The sequence below is a fragment of the Schistocerca nitens genome, chromosome 7 (genome assembly GCF_023898315.1).
Source record: "Schistocerca nitens isolate TAMUIC-IGC-003100 chromosome 7, iqSchNite1.1, whole genome shotgun sequence".
In the NCBI taxonomy this organism is placed as follows: Eukaryota; Metazoa; Arthropoda; class Insecta; order Orthoptera; family Acrididae; genus Schistocerca; species Schistocerca nitens.
The window spans coordinates 318,903,238-318,929,271 of record NC_064620.1 but is presented as its reverse complement, the minus strand read 5'-3'; the positions used below and the strand labels follow the sequence as shown (position 1 = coordinate 318,929,271).

Sequence of the window (26,034 nt, the reverse complement as noted above, 5' to 3'; positions counted from 1 at the left end):
AAGGGTAACTGGTGATATGCCTCAGCCAGGTCAATCTTAGAAAAGTACTCACTCCCTGAAGCTTGGCAGGAAGGTCTTCCTCCCAGGGAATGGGGTAAGTGTCTACTAAGGACTGAGCATTGACAGTAGTGCCGAAGTCCCACACAGCTGAAGGGATCCATTGGGTTTCTGTATGGGCACCAATGGTGTCGCCCAAGCACTGTACGTCACAGGCTCTAGGATGCCAGCAGCCTAGAGCCAATCAAGTTCCTGCTTGACTACTGGCCTTAAGGCCACTGGAATGTGTCTGGCCTAGAAAAAGTGAGGCTGCACATCCGGCCGAAATATGTGTACCTGAAAATGTGAGGCACACACGATATCCATTGCAAACAATGATGCAAAAGTCGAGCACAGATCATATAAGTCCTGAAAAGGAACAGCTGTGGAAATGACGTTAACTTCATCATAAATGGAGAAATCAAACACTTGAAACACATCCAGGCCAAAAATATTTTAAGCCAACAGATGGTTGACAGAAAATAGGGTAAGGAGCAGGGGAATATGTTTGTATGTCACCCAGAGGACGAACTGCTCATGAAGGGGATTGGAACTGTCACCATAGGTGACCAAATGCCAAGAAGAAGGTGACAATGCAGGGGAGCCCAGGTGAATACGTGTCACAATATTAATCAGGGAGACGGTGGCCCCAGTGTCAACCTGAAAACTGACATCTTCAGTAAAAAGGCGGAGCGTGAGGAATAGCTTCCGTGCTGATGGGTCCTCCAGCGGGATGACCGACTGCAGAGCACATCCTGTGTCCTGAGGCCCAGTAGGGGCAGGATGGGAGTGAGTTGAGTGACTATGACAAACAGATCAGATGTGGCCCTCCTTCTCATACAGTGTGCAATTTTCCAGCAGTAGGGGCAATCAGCTCACGAGTGTGCGGTAAAGCACTGTGTGGAAGTTGGCCGCGTGACTGACGGCGAGGGGTGACCAGAGGCTCTGATGCCATAGAGACATCAGACACAGAGGAGTCCCAATGGCACTGGCCTTTGTTGGCCAGGCCAGGTCTACATCGCGAATGTGGAACCCACAGAGGCGCATCGATCACCTCCACTTGCGGCCATGCCATGAGACGCTCGTTAGCTGCCTGGGCAATTTTAAATGAATGGGAAATGCAGAAAATCTCTTCGAATGAGGGATTATGGAGTTTCAACACTGTAGTGAGGTCCTCAGGATTGGGAGCCAGCTGAACCACCACATATCAGATCAGGGAGTCTGCATACGAAGCGTTACACTGCTGACTGGTGCATGCAAAATTGCACTGACCCCACCTGCAGCAAAGACTCTGATCCACATTTCTGTGATGTAGCACAGCTCAGGGGTGGCCAGAATTTCATACAGCTGCTGGAGGGGAGGAGATTGCAGAGTTAATGTTTTCTGAGATTACAAAGGTATGTGAAATGAAGAATGTTCATTGTGATGAGATATAGTTGAGATAATGATGAGAGTGAAACAATTAACCCTCTGTCTTGAAGGATGGAATGCAATTAGTATGCTGTACAGATCAGAGTGGAAAGAAAAAGACTAAAATATGAAGCTACAACTCTATTATAAATTGCTATAATAACACTGGGTGTAATTTTTCCAATTAGTGGCTAACAGAGATAACCAAGAAGGTGATAGAGTGAAGAAAGATATATATCTATTTATAGCATTTGTTGGTGCAGAAAAAACTTTTAAAAATGTGGACTAGAATAAACAATTTGAAATTCTGAAAATGGCAGAGATTAAATACATGGAACAAAAACTTCAATCTAGCTGCTACTCATACAGACTCCAATTCTGAGAGTCAAAGGACATGAAAGAGAAGCAGTAGTCAAGAATGGAGTGAGAGAGAGCAGCAGTATCTCCCCAATATTATTCAGTCTGTACAATGAGTAAGCAGTACAGAAAACCAAGGAAAGGTCTGGAAAGGGAGTTAAAATCCAGCAAGAAGAAATAAATGTTTTTTGGTTTTCTGATGAAGGTGTAATTCAGGAAGAGACAGCAGATGAATTGAAAGAGCAGTTGAAAAGAATATATAGTTTCTTGGAAAGCAATTATAAGTTGAACATCAACAAAAATAAAATGAGGCAACCCTATGTAACAGAATTAAAGCAGTTGATGCTGACAGAATTATACTAGAAAATGAGACATTAACAGTAGCAAAATAACTGGTGTTGACCAAAGCAGAGAAGATATAAAATGCAAATTGGCATTAGCAAGAAAAGCACTTCTGAAGAAGAAACAAAAATTTTAAATTGAATATAAACTGATTTGCCAGGTTAGTTGGTGAGTAGTGATCTGTCTTCATGTACATAAATATGTTGCATCCTGGATTTTTCATAAATAATTAATTCGTTTTATATTCAAGTGATCCATTTGGTCACGTCATTTGAAATGGTTTAGTGGCATATTGAATGTTAAGTCATGGTACCTGCAGATGAAATGCATAAAATCCTATTTTGCCCTCTACTTTATAATATCTGTACCTTGGCAATCCACCAAATTCCCATTCTGCACAAATGTATGGTCCAGGCCGTATCAGCAAAAGAAGATTAGCTTCATAAACTTTTTGAATAAATAAATCCAGATCCAAAAATGGAGAGAATTCTCTGTCTCCATCTCCAAAGTCGTAAACACCTTCTTCAGGCTCATGTAAGTTCCAGGGTACATATCTGAAAAGCATACAGATAATTAGATAATCTAAATCTCACAATGAGAAAATCTGACCTATGTTTATAGCAAAAATAAAGTGAATAACAGAAAGGTTAAAATGCAAGCACATACAATTTAAAAGTGTTTCCATAAACTGTATATATGAATATCTGAAATTTTTAAAAAATCTGTGTCAGTTTTAACAAGAAACTGCAAAATTTGTTATGAGCTTAGCAAGTGGTCTATTTTTCATTGTCCAACCAGGATGAGGCTGACTGAAATCCAGACAGTAAATACATGTAGGACCATCAGTTTCAGTGCTTTGAGGAAACCACCAGATCAGGCAATAAAATACTGTCAATTGAATTTCAAACCCTGCTGGACACTTTTATCAGCTATTCCACTCTCAGAAATCATATGTGTTTAACAGTTTTTTACATGAGTTATTGTACAAGAGATAAATTATTTCCTGAATAAATAACATGGGAAAATATTCTGCCAGCAAATAATTATGCACCTCCATGTATTTAAGTTTGTGGCTCTTACCCACATAAGCTTACTTGTGAGCTGCAGCTCGTTGATAGTTATTTACATTTCTCAAAGCAATCTACCAACATAAACCTCTTGTCTTTTCTCAATCATATCTCCAAAACAGAGAGGCAATTAGTTGAGCTTACTGTCCAAGGAGGTAACAAAATAAAGTCCTATTGCTTAGAAAAGCAGAGCATCAAGTATGTTGTACCACAAGGCTCCATTCTAGGACCAGTTCTGTTTCTACTCTTTGTAAATGACATGGAACCGACTAGCCCATGCCATAATTACATAAAATTTGCAGATGACACAGGTGTGATAATAAAAGGGAGGACCAAAGAAGAATTACTAGATGATATTAAAAATTGTACCACTCACATTACAGACTGGTTTTCTGGAAACAACTTAGTAATACACACAGAAAAAACAGTTACAATGCATATACACACAGTGCAAAATAAATGTCCACTAGCACCAAACATAGAGTTGTTTACTAGAACCCTCGAAAATGTAAGCTCTACAAAATTTCTTGGGATATGGATCCAAGAAGATCTAAGATGGGTTCAACATACAAAATATATTACAAATAAATTAAATACCATTTGCTATACTATCAAAATTCTTTCTGACTGAACATCGAAAGAGACACTAAAAGATGTATACTTCACCCAGGCAGAATCCTTACTGCGATGCAGCATAATGTTTTGGGGAAACGCATCTGCTAGCAAAAGTTGTTTTAAATGCCAAAAGAGAATTGTAAGAGCCATAGAAAATGCAGCATCAAGAAGCTCATGCCAGCCATTATTCAAGAAACTACATATCCTTGCACTACCATGTCTGTACACTTTACAAATAATCATATTTGTAAAGAAAATCTTAGAAAATAGCAACAATCTTATGTCAACTAACCAGAGTATCCACCTGTATAACACAAGGAGAAAGCAGGACATACATGTTCAACATGCACACACAACACTAAAACAGAATGGACCACTACAAACAGGACACAGACTATACAATAAGCTACCTACAAACGTTAAAACAATAGAAGACACTTCAAAATTTAAAACTGCTGTCCATAAATATTTATTGCAAAAATGTTATTACAATATAGATGAATATCTCAAAACATAAAAATTTATTGCCAAGGTTAAATATAATGTATGGAAGCTGAACCTTCAGTTTTGATAATCTTAAGCCTAAATCAATGTAACTATTCTTGTATGATTAAAAAACATGTATTGTAAATCACAATGACTAGTCCAATATCATATTGTATACCTTGTACAACAACTGATCAAAAGAACCAATAAAAAGGTAATGTAATGTAATCCTAACAATACAACTAGAACTGTGAGATTCTAGCAAACAACAACAAAAATAATGTGCAGAATGTGGCATGTGAATGATGAAACCTTTGTAAATATTAATATCTTTCATTCAATTTGCTTACATTAAAACTAAAGGTCATGCATGTGTCACAGCCAAATATTCACCTAAAGGAGCCTGCAAACTAACTGAATGAATTACTCTCTCTTTATAAAACAAAATCTTTGATTTTTATGTTGTACAATATGTCACACCACAGATGTGCCATACAGTAAGTAATGCAGAAAGAATCAGAATATAATTTAAAAAAAAAACAAAAATAACTGTCAATATCTACTTCTCTCTAATAATTAAATCTAATGTATCTGCTATAGTATATGGATATTGGAAAAGGCTATAAATGAACAGATGGTATGTTATGCGCAGTTTTACCATCTGGCATGCTTAAAAATATCACTTTCCTTCATGCAAAATAACTCCCTATTAAGTATCTATTCTTATGGTCTTCACAAATATTTAAAGGCAAAGTAAAGATGTGGAAATAAGGTATCAAAACAATTTTTTTTAGAGAGATGCCAACAAGAGTGAAAAAAGATGAAATGGAGCTCTGGAAAGTCATATATTAGTTCAGCTGGTGACAAAGTATGGGTAACAGTGTGCTAAAATCATTAGAAGCAAGATGTGTATCATTATGCATGAAATATAGTCATAGTTCATTAATTCAGTAAAATTTGTTCCATCATTTGCCTCCATGTTGAGTTATCACCATGAACCATAGACCTTGCCGTTGGTAGGGAGGCTTGCGTGCCTCAGCGATACAGATAGCCATACTGTAGGTGCAACTACAACAGAGGGTTATCTGTTGAGAGGCCAGACAAACGTGTGGTTCCTGAAGAAGGGCAGCAGCCTTTTCAGTAGTTGCAGGGGAAACAGTCTGGATGATTGACTGATCTGGCCTTGTAACATCAGTCAAAACGGCCTCGCTGTGCTGGTACTGTGAATGGTTGAAAGCAAGGGGAAACTACAGCCATAATTTTTCCTGAGGGCATGCAGCTTTACTGTATGGTTAAATGATGATGGCGTCCTCTTGCGTAAAATATTCCAGAGGTGAAATAGTCCCCCATTCGGATCTCCGGCTGGGGACTACACAAGGGGACGTCGATCTCAGGAGAAAGAAAACTGGCGTTCTACGAATCGGAGCGTGGAATGTCAGATCCCTTGATCGTGCAGGTAGGTTAGAAAATTTGAAAAGGGAAATGGATAGGTTAAAGTTAGATATAGTGGGAATTAGGGAAGTTCGGTGGCAGGAGGAACAAGACATTTGGTCAGGTGAATACATGGTTATAAATACTAAATCAAATAGGGGTAATGCAGGAGTAGGTTTAATAATGAATAAAAAAAATAGGAGTGCGGGTAAGCAACTACAAACAGCATAGTGAATGCCTTATTGTGGCCAAGATAGACACAAAGCCCATGCCAAATACAGTAGTACAAGTTTATATGCCAACTAGCTCCGCAGATGACGAAGAAATTGAAGAAATGTATGATTGGATGAAAGAAATTATTCAGATAGTGAAGGGAGAAGAAAACTTAATAGTTGTGGGTGACTGGAATTCGATAGTAGGAAAAGGGAGAGAAGGAAATGTAGTAGGTGAATATGGATTGGAAGTAAGAAATGAAAGAGGAAGCCACCTGGTAGAATTTTGCACAGAGCATAACTTAATCATAGCTAAAATTTAGTTCAAGAATCATAAAAGAAGGTTGTATACATGGAAGAAGCCTAGAGATACTGACAGGTTTCAGATAGATTATATAACGGTACGACAGAGATTTAGGAACCTGGTTTTAAATGGTAAGACATTTCCAGGGGCAGATGTGGACTCTCACCACAACCTATTGGTTATGAACTGTAGATTAAAACTGAAGAAACTGCAAAAAGGTGGGAATTTAAGGAGATGGGACCTGGATAAACTGACTAAACCAGAGGTTGTACAAAGTTTCAGGGAGAGCATAAGGGAACAATTGACAAGAATGGGGGAAAGAAACACAGTAGAAGAAGAACGGGTAGCTTTGAGGGATGAAGTAGTGAAGGCAGCAGAGGATCAAGTAGGTAAAAAGACAAGGGCTAGTAGAAATCCTTGGGTAACAGAAGAAATATTGAATTTAATTGATGAAAGGAGAAAATATAAAAATTCAGTAAATGAGGCAGGCAAAAAGGAATACAAATGTCTCAAAAATGAGATCAACAGGAAGTGCGAAATGGCTAAGCAGGGATGGCTAGAGGACAAATGTAAGGATGTAGAGACTTATCTCACTAGGGGTAAGATAGATACTGCCTACAGAAAAATTAAAGAGATCTTTGGAGAAAAGAGAACCACTTGTATGAATATCAAGAGCTCAGATGGAAACCCAGTTCTAAGCAAAGAAGGGAAAGCAGAAAGGTGGAAGGAGGTCTATACAAGGGCGATGTACATGAGGGCAATATTATGGAAATGGAGGCGGATGTAGAGAAAGATGAAATGGGAGATAGGATACTGCGTGAAGAGTTTGACAGAGCACTGAAAGGCCTAAGTTGAAACTAGGCCCTTGGAGTAGGCAACATTCCATTAGAACTACTGACAGCCTTGTGAGAGCCAGTCCTGACAAAACTCTGCCATCTGGTGAGCAAAATGTATGAGACAGGCGAAATACCCTCAAACTTCAAGAAGAATATAACAATTCCAATCCCAAAGAAAGCAGGTGTTGACAGATGTGAAAATTACCGAACTATCAGTTTAATAAGTCACGGCTGCAAAATACTAACCCGAATTCTTTACAGACGAATGGAAAAACTGGTAGAAGCCGACCTCGGGGAAGATCAGTTTGGATTCCATAGAAATGTTGGAGCACGTGAGGCAATACTGACCCTACAGCTTATCTTAGAAGTTAGAGTAAGAAAAGAGAAACCTACGTTTCTGCCATTTGTAGACTTAGAGAAAGCTTTTGACAATATTGACTGCAATACTCTCTTTCAAATTCTTAAGGTGTCAGGGGTAAAATACAGGGAGCGAAAGGCTATTTACAATTTGTACAGAAACCAGATGGCAGTTATAAGAGTCGAGGGGCATGAAAGGAGAGCAGTGGTTGGTAAAGGAGTGAGACAGGGTTGTAGCCCCTCCCTGATGTTATTCAATCTGTATACTGAGCAAGCAGTAAGGGAAACAAAAGAAAAATTTGGAGTAGGTATTAAAATCCATGGAGAAGAAATAAAAACTTTAAGGTTTGCCGATGACATTGTAATTCTGTCAGAGACAGCAAATGACTTGGAAGAGCAGTTGAACAGAATGGACAGAGTCTTGAAAGGAGGATATAAGATGAACATCAACAAAAGCAAAATGAGGATAATGCAATGTAGTCAAGCTAACTTGGGCGATGCTGAGGCAAGTAGGTTAGGAACTGAGACACTGAAAGTAGTAAAGTAGTTTTGTTATTTGGGTAGCAAAATAACTGATGATGTTCAAAGTAGAGAGGATATAAAATGTAGACTGGCAATGGCAAGGAAAGCATTTCTGAAGAAGAGAAATTTGTTAACATCGAGTACAGATTTAAGTGTCAGGAAGTCATTTCTGAAAGTATTTGTATGGAGTGTAGCAATGTATGGAAGTGAAACATGGACGATAAATAGTTTGGATAAGAAGAGAATAGAAGCTTTTGAAATGTGGTGCTACAGAAGAATGCTGAAGATTAGATGGGTAGATCACATAACTAATGAGGAGGTATTGAATAGAACTGGGGAGAAGAAGAGTTTGTGGCACAACTTGACTAGAAGAAGGGATTGTTGGTAAGACATGTTCTGAGGCATCAAGGGATCATCAATTTAGTATTGGATGGCAGCGTGGAGGATAAAAATCGTAGAGGGACACCAAGAGATGAATACACTAAGCAGATTAGGAAGGTTGTAAGCTGCAGTACGTACTGGGAGATGAAGCAGCTTGCACAGGATACAGTAGCATGGAGAGCTGTATCAAACCAGTTTTTGGACTGAAGACCACAATAACAACAACATTGTGTTATCTACTAATACAAACCATGAATTTTATTTATAATGTTTCATTAATGTATGTCAAATGAACAGGAAATTTGTTTTTCAAATATCAGAATGCTAGTGCTGGAACTGCTAAAATAATGTATCTCCTGAAGATCAACAGAACCTTGACCTTAGAATCTGGAATATTGGAAAGAATAAAGCCAAAGAAATATTTCTTCTTGGTTATTTCCAGAAAAAGTGGTAAAGTAAAAACAAGCAGTGACAAAGACAAAGAATCATGATGATCATACTCCTAAACTATATCTACAGAAAATATATCTCAGTCTGTATGCAGATTATTTATTTCTCCAAATTTTAGACAAGCTGTTCAGGACAATACAAAATGGAACTCAAGATGGAAATTTGTCATGAGAGACATAAGAGGAAAACATGACAATATTCGAAGATGGTTATGAAATGACCCTGACACTTTTACCATGCATACCACACAAAACATGAAACTACTCCACTGCAAGCAGAAATTAGTTTGAGAATTCAGATCTCATGGGAAACAACATAGGTAGGTCAAAAAGGAAATGGGGCATTTTACCTTTCTAACAGGAGAAGCAACACTTTAAAGGCAGAGTGTTTTTTTTTTTGTGGGTTTGTATGTCCCACAGATATCTGTTAGCTCTTTCCTCAGTTCAAAAAATAAAAAACCTGCCGTTATGAAAAGTGGGGTTTACATGTCCATCTGCCAAGAGTGTAAGCCCTGCTATACAGGACAGAGTGGGTGGTCACTCTCTACCATGCTCAGAGAACACCATAGAAGCAGGTGATTAAAGAATCCAGATTCATCCTTAGCTGAACGTTACTTAAATCAGAACCACTAATATACAATGTATCAAGAAGTCCTGCACATAGAAGGAAAAGACACAAAGAAATATTAGAAATTAAAAAAAAAAACGAAAAACAGGGGTATTTATCACCACATTTATGTTGAATGAGTAGACTTGCTTCAATTATTCATGTCTTTGACATAATGTTACAACTTCTAAATAGGAGGGAAACCTTGGTTCCTTCATTCGTAAACAGATAATCACACAAATACCTATTGTGTTTATCTTTGCTTGTTTGCCACTTTCGGGACCAGCTGTGTACTGGAAAATGGGCTTACAACCACAAACCTAGGTCATACAAAAATACAAAAATTTTTTGAGACATTGCAAAAAACTGCTTTGATTAGTTAATACATTCACCTACATCTACATGGATACTCTGCAAATCACACTTAAGTACCTTCCAGAGAGTTCATTGAACCACATTCGCAATAATTCTCTATTATTCCATTCTCGAACAGTGGGCACATAAAACAAATACCTTTATCTTTCTGTGTGAGCTTTGATTTGCCTTATTTTATTATGATGAACATTTTGTTTTGATCTTCTGATGACTTTACTAGACAATAACTGACAGCATCATGTGCCAACAACGTAAGATGGCAAATGCCATAAATCATTTCTGTTTTACTCAATGTTTACTTCAGTTACTACAAACTATGACCTCCTAACAGGAAATCAAGAACCCAGTCACATAACTGAGATGATATTCTATAATCACACAATTTGATTACAAGCTGCTTGTGAGGCACATTGTCAAAAACCTTCTGGAAATCTACAAATACAGAATCAATTTGAAAATCATTGTCAATAGTGCTCAACAATTCATGTGAATAAAGAGCTAATTTTGTTTCACAAGAATGATGTTTTCTAAATTGGTGTTAATGGTATGTCAACAGATCATTCTGTTTGAGGTAATTCACAATGTTTGAACTCAATACATGTTTCAAAATCCTGCTACATATCAATTTTAAGATATGGGCGTGTAATTTAGTGGATTGCTCCTATTACCTTTCTTGAATATTGATGCGACCAGTGCAACTTTACAGTCTTTGGATACAGATTGTCACTGAGTGAGTGTTTGCATATAATTGTCGAGTATGAACCTATTGCATCAGCATACTCTGAAAGGAACCTAATTAGTATATAGTCTGGACTGGAAGACTTGCTTTAATTTATTTAAGTTGCTTCACTATTCCAAGGGTATCCCCTTCTAAGTTACTCATGTTGGTAGCTGTTCTCGATTTCAATTCTGGAATATTTACTTAATCTTCTTTAGTGAAGGAATTTTAGAAGGCTATGTTCAGTAACGCTCTTATAGTATCACTGTCATCGACAGTATTTCCATTGCTATCATGCAGAGAAGGCATTGATTGTGTCCTGCCACTAGCATACTTCAATATGGCCAGACTCTGGATTTTCTGTCAGGTTTCAAGACAAAGTTTCATTGTGGAAACTATTATAAGCATCTCACATTGAAGTCTGCACTAAATTTGAGCTTCCATAATAGACCACCAATATTGGGGATTTTTAAGCAACAAACACCAGACCAACAGCAGCTATATATTAAACATGAGGAAGCAGCTACTTTTCTTAAAATAGAAGCTTTCTCACTAATTTACTTCAGTAAATTTAAGTGATGTTAGCATGAATATCACTAAGCAGTATACTGATAGTTTACTATTAGTGCAGTATACATTAACTTTCTATGATGTCTTTGCCTTATATTAATGTTTATCTTGACTCATTCCATATCACTTCTTGTTTGGACCTATGTAACACACTGAATGAGTGAGTGAATGAATTATTTAGTTTATGCCCATTAATTTCAATTCTGATATCTACTGCTAATTATTGCTGACTTTAACTTTCACAATATGAGTTTTTTGGTAGAAGTACAGCTACACAGTTTACTACAAATAATTAGTAGTTTAGCTATTTTGTCTGCTTGATGTAGTTTCAGCATCAGATTAATGTGGTTATGTCAGCACTGAACATTACACATTTCTTTGTTGCAATCATTTGAAGTCTCAAGACAATCATATATGTACATCAAAAACAACTGAATTGTCCATTTACTACCATCTTGCTCTAGGTGAGATAATAAGCCCTAATCTTCTTTCTTTTTTGTAGAGTATACCAAGTACAGAACCAAGGTGAACATATTTCATGTTCCACCAGACTGAATCTGTCTATAATTATGTCACATCTACTGTACCAAAACTGAATATTATTTGTGTGTTTGTTCCACTTTTTCTTGTTTAGTATTGGTCCACAACAGGTTTCCTTTATTTTTGGGCTTTTATTTTTTTCTATTGTACCTAGTAGGCACCTTATGAAGAAGCCAGTGTTACAACTATCTTCCATAATAATTTAAGTGGTGGACCCTGATACACAAAATAACACATTCTACTCAAAAGATGAAAACCAGTATTCTCCTGACATACTCAAGTTAGACATAGAAACCACATAAAAATAAACTTACGTCTCAACAGCAACCAGACCCATAGCACTAATTTTGGCTATTCTGTCTTCCCAGTAAGAAGGATGCACTCGGAAATAGTGTAGTGCACCACTGAATATAGTGAGGTTCTCGTTGTTCAGGTGGAAACCATCAGCATCTGCCACAAGCCCAGAATCTATTGATGAGCCTTGGTAGTACTGGAGAACTGGCTGCAGCTCTTCATCTGATGGAAGTGTAAATATTGCTCAGTTAGTAAATCAATAAAATATCAAATAAAGGGTACTTGTTACTGCTACAATACTCACATCTGAAAATTTCTGTTATTAATTTTTACATTCTGTTAAAAAATATCATTATGAATTTTCTGAGATGGAATTTGATTATTTCTAACCTGCCAACCACCTCAGTGTTCTACTGAAACTCAACAAGCCACATAATTCTTGGGAGTGCCATAATCACATCACAGATATTTGTTATTAATGTTTTATCTTTAGGTTTTTATTTGCTTACCCCTTTCACAGGTCTTGGGGGGGTATACTTCCCACTAAATGAGACTCTTTACAGCATTTAAGTGGGTATGTGTTACCACTTCTGTACACTCCTGGCATCTAGTGGCAGTCTGCTGCATTAGCTGTAATTTCTGTTTGCTGTGAAATATAGCCTTCTAGATTGTGGTAAGTATATATCCCATCAAACAATGGTGTTTTAATGGTTATTAGGAAGTATAGTTACCACCAATGTAGTCTCTGGAAGAGACTTGGGAAATATACTTACCACAAAATTAATCTGTCATTTGTGGTCACTGGGAAGCATACTTACCACCAACGTAGGGGTGTCAAAAGCTTTGAGGATACATTTTACCAACTCTGTCTATGCCTGACATCTTATGGTAGTACTCTGCAACAGGTGTGTGAAAGCTGCTACAACAATCAGTTTCTATTTGTTGTGGGATTATTACTGTTATTTGAAAACATTGCTTCACTTCTGCAATATACATTATTGTGACCTTTATCAGCTCATACCTTTATTGTGTGATAAAGTTTCGAGGCCTATTTTCACATTGTGGTAAGTAAACTTCAATATCAGTAACAAATATTTTTAAATAAAGTAAAAGGAAACATGAAAGAAAAACAGAAAACACTGTTCTTTTTTATGTATACTGGCAACACATAACAGCATACAAAAGGGAAGTGGGAAATCCATTTACCACCAGTTTTAATACGTTCCAAAGGTACCATGGTGATATATGCACCACCAAAATTTTTGGTCTAAATCGCAAAAATAAAATTATTAAAAATAAATGGAGTCAGCTGATCACATTTGTAATAGGACAGCAAAAAAAATTATCTTCACTGAGATTCTACAAAAATGCTCCCAGGAAAGAATTAAAACTGTCAGTCAAATCAAAGTGTTTCAGTGATTCAAATTGGATGACAGTGTGTTTTGTAAGACACTTACTGTTTTCGGATAATGAAGTGAAAAAGTTAATCCGAAGGGTAAATGGCAATTTTGCAGCAACTAAGACCACTGCTACCTGGCATTTCTGTGCAAGAACCAAAGCAACACATGGGAAGTGTGATGTGTGTAATTTAATTAAATGTATTACATAAAATATTAGACTTTAGGTCCCAAATGTTACTCAGCCAAATTTCATTGAAACTGATACACTCTTTGTGTAAGTTCAGAGTAATATTTCTTGTGTGTGTAAACTAATCTCTGTAGTAATCAAATCTATTCTTATTTTTGTTCTTGTTTTTGAAGGAACAGTATGATTTGTTCCTAATGTCAAATTGTTAAATTCAGGATTTCAAAAGTACTGAGCTGAGATTGAATACTATAATAGTAGGAATCATAATGATAATAACATTGGTGCAATCAATGTCAACACTGGACAAAAGAGTATCATCATGTCATCTTTTCAGATGAGTTGTCTGTTGCGCATTCAGCATCACAAATGACACATCTATACGCGCAGGCACTGAAGAGAATGGGTGTTGCCAAACTGCAATCATCTTCATCATCATATGGACACAGCACCTATCATGGTGATACGGGATGCACTCAATAAACAACAGTTATCAGCTCTGGTTTGTGAAGCCAGTAATTTGAACATCATGTTAAGGCCAGTGGTTGTGCTGTATTTCATGGCCTCCGTAATGTTATCTTTCAATGGGATAACACAAGACCCATGCTGTCCTGACCTACTCCCATACTGATGGTGTTTGCCTGTTTTCCTGCCATGCATGTTCTCCTGATCTGTTGCTCACTGAAAACATTTGGCCACATGTTGCTGGGAAACTCACATGTCACCATCTACCAACCACTGTAATTGATGTACTCTGGTGCAGAGGCACATGAACATGGAATGATGTAGTCATATCTGCCTCCCAAACTTAGTTTGGCTCAATGTTCAGCCAGGTTAGCACCATTTTTGCTGCTGCCTGAAGTGTAATCTCCATGTATTAAATTTTGCCCACTGTATATCCTCACATCACCTACAAAATTGATCAACTATTTTTCTACTGTAGTGTATACACACAATAAGTAAAATATAGCTATTCTGTATCCACCCACGCATTGTAAATTTAATGACAAGTTCCTTTCTTGGGGACGAGATGGATAGGCTGGGGAGAGTTAAGAAGATGAATACATCAATCACATCCCGGGATGAGAGACACACGCCTGTAATTTATTTCATAGCAGAGATTTATGCGTGGAGTGATTTTTTTAATGTTACACATCTCAGTTTTCATTGGTTTTGAACTTTGGCTCTTTCCAACATGTCAATCACAGAAATAACTTTTAACTGATAAGACCAGAAGAAATGGGGGCTACAAGGTGGAGGAGGTTGGTTCGTATTTGAATCAGGGTGTTGGTACTACATTTTTAGGGGAATAATTTTGTGCTGGAACAAATTTTGAGGGAAATGAGAAACTTGATAAGAGAAAAAAATGTTGAAAATCTATATGTGACTAGTATGAATAAGGAAAGTGATGAGGTAGATAATTTATGTAACAAATATGTAGAAGCTGAAGATTCTGTTACTCAAGTAAAGAAGGGAGAGGAAGATATATAACATTTTCTTGTTTTGAAAAACAGGTTTCTGTTTATTTAATTACTTATTTATTTATTTTTATCCATCATTGAGAATTTTTATGCCATCAGTGTCATCATAGGAAGTTTACATATGTTGTATAATTACATTTTGTTGGCACTGTTACAGTATACACACTAATAATCATACAAGGAGCATAAAATATACACTAGAGAATAATTTCTTAATTTTACAGTATGTAGAAAATAATACATGGAAGTACACTCCTGGAAATTGAAATAAGAACACCGTGAATTCATTGTCCCAGGAAGGGGAAACTTTATTGACACATTCCTGGGGTCAGATACATCACATGATCACACTGACAGAACCACAGGCACATAGACACAGGCAACAGAGCATGCACAATGTCGGCACTAGTACAGTGTATATCCACCTTTCGCAGCAATGCAGGCTGCTATTCTCCCATGGAGACGATCGTAGAGATGCTGGATGTAGTCCTGTGGAACGGCTTGCCATGCCATTTCCACCTGGCGCCTCAGTTGGACCAGCGTTCGTGCTGGACGTGCAGACCACGTGAGACGACGCTTCATCCAGTCCCAAACATGCTCAATGGGGGACAGATCTGGAGATCTTGCTGGCCAGGGTAGTTGACTTACACCTTCTAGAGCACGTTGGGTGGCACGGGATACATGCGGACGTGCATTGTCCTGTTGGAACAGCAAGTTCCCTTGCCGGTCTAGGAATGGTAGAACGATGGGTTCGATGACGGTTTGGATGCACCGTGCACTATTCAGTGTCCCCTCGACGATCACCAGTGGTGTACGGCCAGTGTAGGAGATCGCTCCCCACACCATGATGCCGGGTGTTGGCCCTGTGTGCCTCGGTCGTATGCAGTCCTGATTGTGGCGCTCACCTGCACGGCGCCAAACACGCATACGACCATCATTGGCACCAAGGCAGAAGCGACTCTCATCGCTGAAGACGACACGTCTCCATTCGTCCCTCCATTCACGCCTGTCACGACACCACTGGAGGCGGGCTGCACGATGTTGGGGCGTGAGCGGAAGACGGCCGAACGGTGTGCGGGACCGTAGCCCAGCTTCATGGAGACGGTTGCGAATGGTCCTCGCCGATACCCCAGGAGCAACAGTGTCCCTAATTTGCTGGGAAGTGGCGGTGCGGTCCCCTACGGCACTGCGTAGGATCCTACGGTCTTGGCGTGCATCCGTGCGTTGCTGCGGTCCGGTCCCAGGTCGACGGGCACGTGCACCTTCCGCCGACCACTGGCGACAACATCGATGTACTGTGGAGACCTCACGCCTCACGTGTTGAGCAATTCGGCGGTACGTCCACCAGGCCTCCCGCATGCCCACTATACGCCCTCGCTCAAAGTCCGTCAACTGCACATACGGTTCACGTCCACGCTGTCGCGGCATGCTACCAGTGTTAAAGACTGCGATGGAGCTCCGTATGCCACGGCAAACTGGCTGACACTGACGGCGGCGGTGCACAAATGCTGTGCAGCTAGCGCCATTCGACGGCCAACACCGCGGTTCCTGGTGTGTCCGCTGTGCCGTGCGTGTGATCATTGCTTGTACAGCCCTCTCGCAGTGTCCGGAGCAAGTATGGTGGGTCTGACACACCGGTGTCAATGTGTTCTTTTTTCCATTTCCAGGAGTGTATAAGTAAGCTAATGGCATACTAAGGAAAATACAAAATACTTTTCAGTTAGAAATAATTTAGTATCTCGGGTCATATTTATCAAAGTTTTGAAGTTCTGAAATGTTGTAAAAGCCTTTTCTTTCAATCATTTTTAAGTTTTGTTTTAAAGTCATTACATGGGACATGATGCACATGTAATGGTAAAATATTAAGTAATTTTGTGCCCAGTTTTTCATAATTAGACTGTGTTTTCTTTAATCTGGTTGTGGGCATATGAGTCTGTTTCATTTTCCTTGTTTTATGTTGGTATACAGCTTCCCTGTAGTTGTTTAAGTTTTCTTTAATCTTTAGAAGGCAACAGTATATGAAAATTAAGTGACTGACAACACTTTTTAAGTTTTTAAAATGTGGTCTACAGGAGGTTTTACAGTTTGTAACTCCAGAAATAGACCTGATAGCCTTTTCTTTTCCAGATGAAAATCTTTTTGCCCCATCAAAGGATTCCATATTGCGGACGACAGTGAAAGAAAGCATAGTAGGAGTTACGTAACAGAGATGTTGTTAAACACCTGTAGTTTAGTCAATAAAAAGGTAACACCTAAGAGTTTTATGCATATGTGGTCTGTGTGTTTCCCCCATGTTGATTTGGAATCAAGGTATTACCAAGTAGCTTAACAGTTGAGCACTCAGTTTCACTGCTTGATAAATTGAAATGGATGTTCACTGTCCTTTCATAGTTGACGCGTAGCTCATTAGCTTTGAACCATGAATTAGACAGGTTAAGGTACTCCTTGTTTTCCAGTTTCAGTTTGTTTATGTCTTTCCCAGAGCTAATGAATGTTGTGCCATCAGCATAAAGTACAAATTTACAGGGCATGTTACTGGGAGGAGCATTCACAAATATTATAAACTGTAAACTATAATTTTCATAATACAGGGTGATTCAAAAAGAATACCACAACTTTAGGAATTTAAAACTCTGCAACGACAAAAGGCAGAGCTAAGCACTATCTGTCGGCGAATTAACGGAGCTATAAAGTTTCATTTAGTTGTACATTTGTTCGCTTGAGGCGCTGTTGACTAGGCGTCAGCGTCAGTTGATGCTAAGATGGCGACCGCTCAACAGAAAGCTTTTTGTGTTATTGAGTACGGCAGAAGTGAATCGACGACAGTTGTTCAGCGTGCATTTCGAATGAAGTATGGTGTTAAACCTCCTGATAGGTGGTGTATTAAACGTTGGTATAAACAGTTTACAGAGAATTCAGCCAATAAAGTTTTTGGTCCCTTTTCCTTCGAAGGTGCTACTGTAACTGGGCTACAGTATCTGGAGATGTTAAAGAATTAGCTGTTCCCTCAGCTTGAACAAGAAGCACAACAATTCATATTTCAGTAGGATGGAGCGCCACCACATTGGCACTTATCTGTCCATAACTACCTGAACGTCAACTACCCGAGGCGATGGATCGGCCGCCAGGCAGCCCGTGACAGAGCACTTCATCACTGGCCTCCAAGAAGCCCTGATCTTACCCCCTGCGATTTTTTCTTATGGGGGTATGTTAAGGATATGGTGTTTCAGCCACCTCTCCCAGCCACCATTGATGATTTGAAACGAGAAATAGCAGCAGCTATCCAAACTGTTACGCCTGATATGCTACATAGAGTGTGGAACGAGTTGGAGTATCGGGTTGATATTGCTCGTGTTTCTGGAGGGGGCCATATTGAACATCTCTGAACTTGTTTTTGAGTGAAAAAAAAAACCTTTTTAAATACTCTTTGTAATGATGTATAACAGAAGGTTATATTATGTTTCTTTCATTAAATACACATTTTTAAAGTTGTGGTATTCTTTTTGAATCACCCTGTATTGTTACTTTCCATCCTGAATATTCCATTGTTGACTTGTTACCCTTTTTGTGAACAGGGATGGCAACTGTTTTTTTAGACACACAGGAAAATGGCCTCTTGCATACATACATTTTATTAGTGTACAAAGAAGGTTTGATATGAGATCCACTATTTTTTCATCAAAAAATGTGCTAAGTCATAAATGTTCTCAGATTTTGAATTTCCAAGCTTTGCTATTGATTTAACCATCTCACATACTTTTATTTGTGTCCACTTGAAAATTACCAGTGTTTGCACATTTTTGAAGAAACTGATTGCCAGAAGAGTGATCTAGATTAGGATCATACATTGAACTGGAAATATTCTGACCAGAAGTTGGAGTGGTACTGGGGTTTGCTACCTCGACAAAAAATTGATTAAATTCATCTGCTTTGATATTAACAATGCTTGTGGTTCTTTTTATCAAAGGAATGTTTACCTCTTTTGAAAAGAAATTCAGTATTGGTTTGTCAGTTAAATTAAAGGGGAGAGTGACTGTAAAGAATAAATGTAGAATTATGTATGGTATGGTACTGTGAAAGAAAATGTCAACAGGATGTTTTAGCTAGGGTGACAAAACCACCAGATAAAGTAGTGAGGAACCATAAGACAACAAAAGTGATGGACGAACATTTATGTCTCACGGATTTGTTTTTATCTGTTAAATGATGATTATGCAGTGTAGTATGTTATGTCAGGATATGAACTGAGCCATGGTATATTTTAAGTTGTAGTTGCATATTATTTGATTTTACTGAAGGATTGGATTATACAAAACTGTATCATTAGTTGATGAATGTGTTGCCCCCAAGGAGACTAGCACTCTTTGTGAGTTGTGCACTTAGTGAGGGCATGGTTCAAATGCATGTGGTGCCAACTTCCTTATTTCATTCTTCTGTGCTGTGTTCTTGCATCCTTCTTTATATCTATCTGTAAAGCTATGCTCTGTCTACTTTTACCTGTCTCCTTGCATGTGGTCAATGATTTCATATATACAGTAATATCACTCTATATTCCATAAAGAAAATACCAGTGAATGAATGTTACACAAGTATGCTGCTGACACTACTTTTAGAGCCTGCAGTGACATATTGAAAGATTTGGAGGGAAGCGCTAATTTGAGCATTCAAAATTCTAACAGGTACTTCAGTGTCAATAATCTGTTTACAAATGAAAGCAAAACAAATTCCATTTGGATAAATATTTGTAGAACAATCCAGACAACATGTTAGACTCAGGCTTGGAAACTTGTTTCTACTGAGATAAAGTTAGTGTCCAGACACACCACATTTAAGTGCTCCTATACAAAGTAGGATCATGGAGCACTGCTCTAGTTCAATTCTTGCATCAATGTAAAGACCATGACATAGATAATAGTGATAGTGGCAATGACAAACAGTTGAAATCAATAAAATAGAACTGCCTGATGTTTTCAGAATCCATGGTGATTGAAATGGAAGAGGTCATTTTGCTTGAAATCTATCATTGATTTTCAGTTGTGGAAACCTGCATGTTCATCAACACATCATGTTACATAAGTTCCATCATGAAGGAGAACCTTTAGGGATGTGGATCATGCCATACTATTTGCTAGCAGATAGAACAACTACTGTTGACTACAGTACTTCCATAATGTATATTAACAACAAGTTATAACATAATCCAGAACTGAGTGACAGTAGGCCTATGCTTAGTATGTTAGCAATCCTGAGTACAGGTCAACACAGTGAGTGCAAAGTGGGCAGAAATGAGCTTTTTGGTAAACTTATCCACATGCATGTTCCACCTCAATTTACTATTCATCTGACTGGCCAGGAACTCCATAAATGAAACTGTATAACATGAGTTTTCACAAGGTTAATTCTGCTGCTGGCTGTGAACCAACTGTAAATTCTATCTATTATTCTGGTGACAGTCTTTAGGATCAATGTGTTTGGGCTGGTTATCAATATACTAGTGTCACCAGAAAAAAAAACAGCTTTTTAAGAGTCTGTCAGTGTCCCTGGTAAATCATTTATGTAGGCCAAGAACAGCAGTATACCAATCAATAAACCTTACGGCATGTCCAATCTGAATCTAATGTTTTTTTCTGTTGTTTCATTTGCTAATGTGACCCTGTATCTCATTGTGTGCTACATTCTCAAACATCTCTGAGAACTATGAAAGGAGTAAGACTGATCTACAATTCGACGTCAGTCGCTTATCTCCACTTTTGTATATAGGTATATACAAGAGCCATTTAAAAAATTAAGCCATCAGCATACCAACAACGTGCAGGCTTACATCAGAAAACGGCAATTCTCACACATCTTTCATAATGATAATGTCAAGCAATGTTGACTAGAGATGCGCAAAGCCATTCTATTTAGAGAAACAGTCCTTTTGAGACAGTTCTTCTTAATGAAGGTGAGGTGAATGGGGTAGTGGAGCAGAACAGGATATAGCTCTTATCTCCACAGTAAGTGGCCCAAACTGTGAGAATCTTTCAGTACATTGACATCACGTGGCTGCCTGCTACCACATAACAGTTTGTCGCCATTCCTTCCATGTGTTTGTGTTATTTTGGGCCCTGCCCGAAGTGTACCTTATGAGCTTCTTATTCCGTTACATTTCTTAAAATACTTGAATTACGTTTGCTGTCAAGACCTCATATCAGTAAAAATGATACTTGTGGGGCAAAATGGGTGTGGTCTAATGGGGTAGTATTGTGTACTGCCCCACTTCATATTTGATTACATTTTATTTATTCTGATAGATTCCTTTTTCCAGTCCTATGTTTCAGAATGATAAGAACATATGAAAGGAAGACGGAAAGGCAACAGTGGTGCAGTGCATACATGGAAGAAGCAGTTCAGGCTGCTGTGAGGAGCTCTACGGGACGCAAAAGGGCAATGTCACATGACCCAAACAACTCTGGAGAGTCACGTTAAGAAAAGAAGGGAGAACCCGGAGTACAAAATGGGGCGTTTTATATGTATTAGTAATGAGGAGCAGGAAAAAGAACTTGTGCAGTATCTGACGAAAATGAAAGCTCAATTCCTTTCACTTACTCTTGATGAGTTGCGTGAACTTGCATTCGAGTTAGCCAAGCATAATAATCTCCCTCATGCATTTCACAATGGAATAGCAGGTAAGACTGTTCATGCCTAAGACCCAGTGGCGAACACATATGGGGGGGGGGGGGGCTTGCAGGATACCCCCCTCCCCCCCTGCCCCCCTCATTCCCACCCCTTGCGGGGTTGCCCACATTGCCCCTTGCAGGGTTGCCCACATTGCCATCGCACTGCCCCCGCCAGTCAGCCCGCATGCTATTAGTTCGTTTCTTTCATCAGTCGACTCGACTGAATCGAATTATTGAGTAGTTGTACTTTTCTATGTAGCACATTCGTCATCGTAATCTATACGTTTCTGTCTGGCACATACATAGCTAACATATCTCGTTACGTTATTCTGTCTGGCATTTCTTCGAGAAAAGTCGCGAATATTCTACTGTTTTCTTGCACAGAGAACCTTCAATTTGTAGCATTATATATACGGACTATTTGCCAAATAGGAAGCTAGTTTACATTCAGAAGCAGAAATATTAAGACTGAAGAATGACTAAGTAAAAGTCCTTGTTGTCAAATGCAAATGTGAAGATTAGTCAAGAGTGAGAGTGATCAGCTGATTGTGAAGTATTAATAATAGTAATTCACAGTAATTTCTCAATTCTTACCCAAACCTAACACGTAATATGAGTTAGGAATGGGAAACTATTGATGCGTATATCTCCGCTAACAGTGACTTTCGAGAAGATTCCTAAAAACGTATTGTTACTGTATAGGCCCTCTACTGAATGCACTAGAAAGGAATGGAATCGACAATAAAAGTTCCACACACATAAATTGCTGGATGATGTCAATGTCATCATTGTAAACTCGCCCTTATATAATACCGGGTGATCAAAAAGTCAGTATAAATTTGAAAACTGAATAAATCACCGAATAATGTAGATAGAGAGGTACAAATTGACACGCATGCTTGGAATCACATGGGGTTTTATTAGAACTGCCTACCGCGGTGGCCACACGGTTCTAGGTGCTGCAGTCTAGAACCGTACGACTGCTACAGTTGCAGTTTCGAAACCTGCCTCGGGTATGGATGTGTGTGATGTCCTTACGTTAGTTAGGTTTAAGTAGTTCTAAGTTCTAGGGGACTGATGACCTCAGATGTTAAGTCCCATACTGCTCAGAGCCATTTGAACCATTTTTTTTATTAGAACCAAAAAAATACAAAAGTTCAAGAAATGTCCGACAGATGGCGCTTCATCTGACCAGAATACCAATAATTAGCATAACAAAGTAAGACAAAGCAAAGATTATGTTCCTTACAGGAAATGCTCAATATGTCCACCATCATTCCTCAACAATAGCTGTAGCCAAGGAATAATGTTGTGAACAGCACTGTAAAGCATGTCCGGAGTTATGGTAAGGCACTGGCATCAGATGTTGTCTTTCAGCATCCCTAGAGATGTCGGTCAATCACGATACACTTGCGACTTCATGTAACCCCAAATCCAATAATCACACGGACTGAGGTCTGGGGACCTGGGAGGCCAAGCATGAGGAAAGTGGCGGCTGAGCACTCGATCATCACCAAATGAAGCGTGCAAGAGATCTGTCGGGCATTTTGTGAACTTCGTTTTTTTTTTTTTTCCCCTAATGAAACCCCATGTCATTCCAAGCATGTGTGTCAACTTTTACCTCTCTATCTACATTATTCTGTGGTTTATTCAGTTTTCAAATTTATACTGACTTTTTGATCACCCGGTACATCTTAAGGTACAAAAACTGGTTCAAATGGCTCTGAGCACTATGGGACTCAACATCGGTGGTCATCAGTCCCCTAGAACTTAGAACTACTTAAACCTAACTAACCTAAGGACATCACACACATCCATGCCCTAGGCAGGATTCGAACCTGCGACCGTAGCGGTCACGTGGTTCCAGACTGAAGCGCCTAGAACCGCACAGCCACACCGGCCGGCTCTTAAGGTACAAACTGGCTTGTCGCTTTCACAGTAGGTATTTATCCACACTCCAAAAAAGTCTGGAAGCGAACATTCTGGCAGTGAGTGTTCTCAAAACAACCGAGCCACATGTAAAATGGAAGCAGAGTCGCTGCCAGGTTGTCAGTTTGAAAGCTACAATCGTCGCAATAACCTGGAAGTGATAAAAAGTGAACAACTGCGAGTATTGGCCATTACCACAGTCTAACATAACTGTGCTATTACCACGGACTTCAGTCAGTGTTGTGCTTAGTGATATAAATACGTGGTCTGTGACCATGTGTGTCTTAGTGCTAAGTGTACTAGTGTTGCATTTTTCAATGTGAATAAAGTGTTTATTCGAGAATAACTGGCATCTAATTTACCTGCCTCGTAATAATATAATAAAATGTATCGTTATGTAATACGAAAAAGAAAAGTAGAAACATCTGAAGACTCCGGTAACCATTCAGCTGCAAAAACATCACCAGATGTATAAGCAGAGCTCAGTACTTTGTCGAAACTCTCACAACAAAGTTCATCGACTGATTCCTTTAACCCCATGGATATTGGCTATTAATTGGATATATTAGCGTCAGGAAATATTTTAGTGGTGATATAAAACACTAGCTTCTCACAGCTCCAAGGAGACCTGAAAATGGTTATATCTTTCCTACTTCCTAGCACAACCAGAGGGAACATGTTGAACCCAGACAAGTGCGTGATAATCACTTTGAACAGTATCCGTGGCTGGTAGTCTGCATTAACTGTTCAATTTTTGTGAATAATAAAATGACTGCAGGAAAGAAATCCATTATCACCAAGAAACTTGTGACTGAACCACTAACAAAGTTTGACAAACTTTCTGGTAAAGATGGTGACCTTGAGACCCACTCTCAACTCAAGTACCCTGTTGAAGCGTCCACAGATGCAAAATTATTTTTGGCGACACGAGACAACCGCGAACTTGAGGTCATAAAGCAATTGTCTCGGCTGAGAATGGAAAGCATTAGGGAAAACAGAGACCGTCTTATACCTAAAACAAAAACCATCATATTTCATGGAATGCAAAATATTCCTTGGTGGAGGCATAGAGATGATGGGAGTCCATTAGAAACGAAAATGATTGTGAAAGTGTAGAGAGTAACGAGGGAAACTTTAGAACTCTTCTAAGTTTCAGAATTGACACTGGAGACTTGCAACTAAAACATCTCTGTGAGAGCACTAAAACAGACGCTCCTTACATAAATAAAACAAGTTGTAACGAACTTATTTCATGCTGTGAAATAGTGATGTTATCGAGAATACTGGAGGAAATCAAAGATTCTCGTTATTACAGCATAATCTTCAATGAGACTGCGGATGTATAGCGCACTTCACCCAACTGAGTTTAGCTGCAAGATATGTTGATGGTGACGGCAAATTACACAAAATATTTTTGGGTTTCGTTGACATCCATAAAGACAATGATTGTAGTGGAAACACTGACGATGAACAAGAGAGTCAAGATGAAGAGCACAGCGTTACTAGCGTTACTGGTGAAGTATAAGGTACTACAATTTTAAGGAGAGTGGAAAGCCTATCTCTGTCACTGGAGAACTGTATGGGTATAGGATGTGATGGCTGCTCAGTTAATATGACAAAACTGAAAGGAGCTATGACTACAACAAAAAAGAAAGCTATCAACGCACAAGTAGCACCGTGTCGAAGACATCAGCTCAACCTCGCTGTCTCTCGCTGCAAAGTTACAAGTGTGAGAAACTCACTTGGTACTATTGAAGAAGTAGTATCGTTCTTTACAGCGTCTAGCAAGCAGTTCGCAGCATTGAAGAGTCACCTAAGACACTCGCTGCAGTCACATTGTCAAACGAGATGTATTGAGCGACATGATGCTGTTATTCAATTCGCGGCTGATCTCGGAACAGCTTGTAAAGTTCTTAAAGAAATACAGTGTTGGAGGGATACAACAACAGTGTCCAAATCCAATATTCTCCTTCGAGCTCTCTCTAATTGCGAGTTTATTATCACTCTGTTTACACTGAGTGACATTATGAGCATAACATATCCAGTCAGCAAAATCTTACAAGACATCGCGATGGCAAAAGCAAAATTAGATTTGATGCTCAAGGTGTACGACGGCTTGAGAGCTAATGCTGATAGCCACTTTGCTCGTATTGTTGAAGAGGTGAAGGCAGTTATGGAAGAGTTAGATGTGGAGATGAGTGTTCCTCGTCTTGCAGGCAGACAAAGACACAGAGAAAACTGCGATCGTAATGTGATGCTATGACATATTGGAAAAGAGCTCTTTTTATTTCAACACTGGACCATGTTACGACTGACATGAGAGAACGTTTTGTGAAGAAAATATTTATCATTTAAAATTGAACATACTTCTGTCCTCACAAATACTGAAACATGACGGTAATGATCCGGCACATAAATTGAATCAATGCTTAACTGAACTACTGTTCTTTGAAGAAGGATCACTCTTTTTGA

The 26,034-nt window shown here is 38.9% G+C and overlaps 1 protein-coding gene across 1 annotated transcript in view; it reads right to left on the bottom strand.

Moving 5' to 3' along the window:
* LOC126194667 (beta-galactosidase-1-like protein 2) overlaps positions 1–26,034 on the bottom strand; it is a 161,389-nt gene that overhangs the window by 99,269 nt on the left and 36,086 nt on the right. Inside the window, exons 2-3 of the mRNA XM_049932868.1 lie at positions 11,930–12,131; positions 2,514–2,699 (exon numbers count right to left, since the gene is read on the bottom strand). Coding sequence (XP_049788825.1) covers positions 2,514–2,699; positions 11,930–12,131 — 388 coding nt within the window. The remainder of the gene's footprint in view (positions 1–2,513; positions 2,700–11,929; positions 12,132–26,034) is intronic.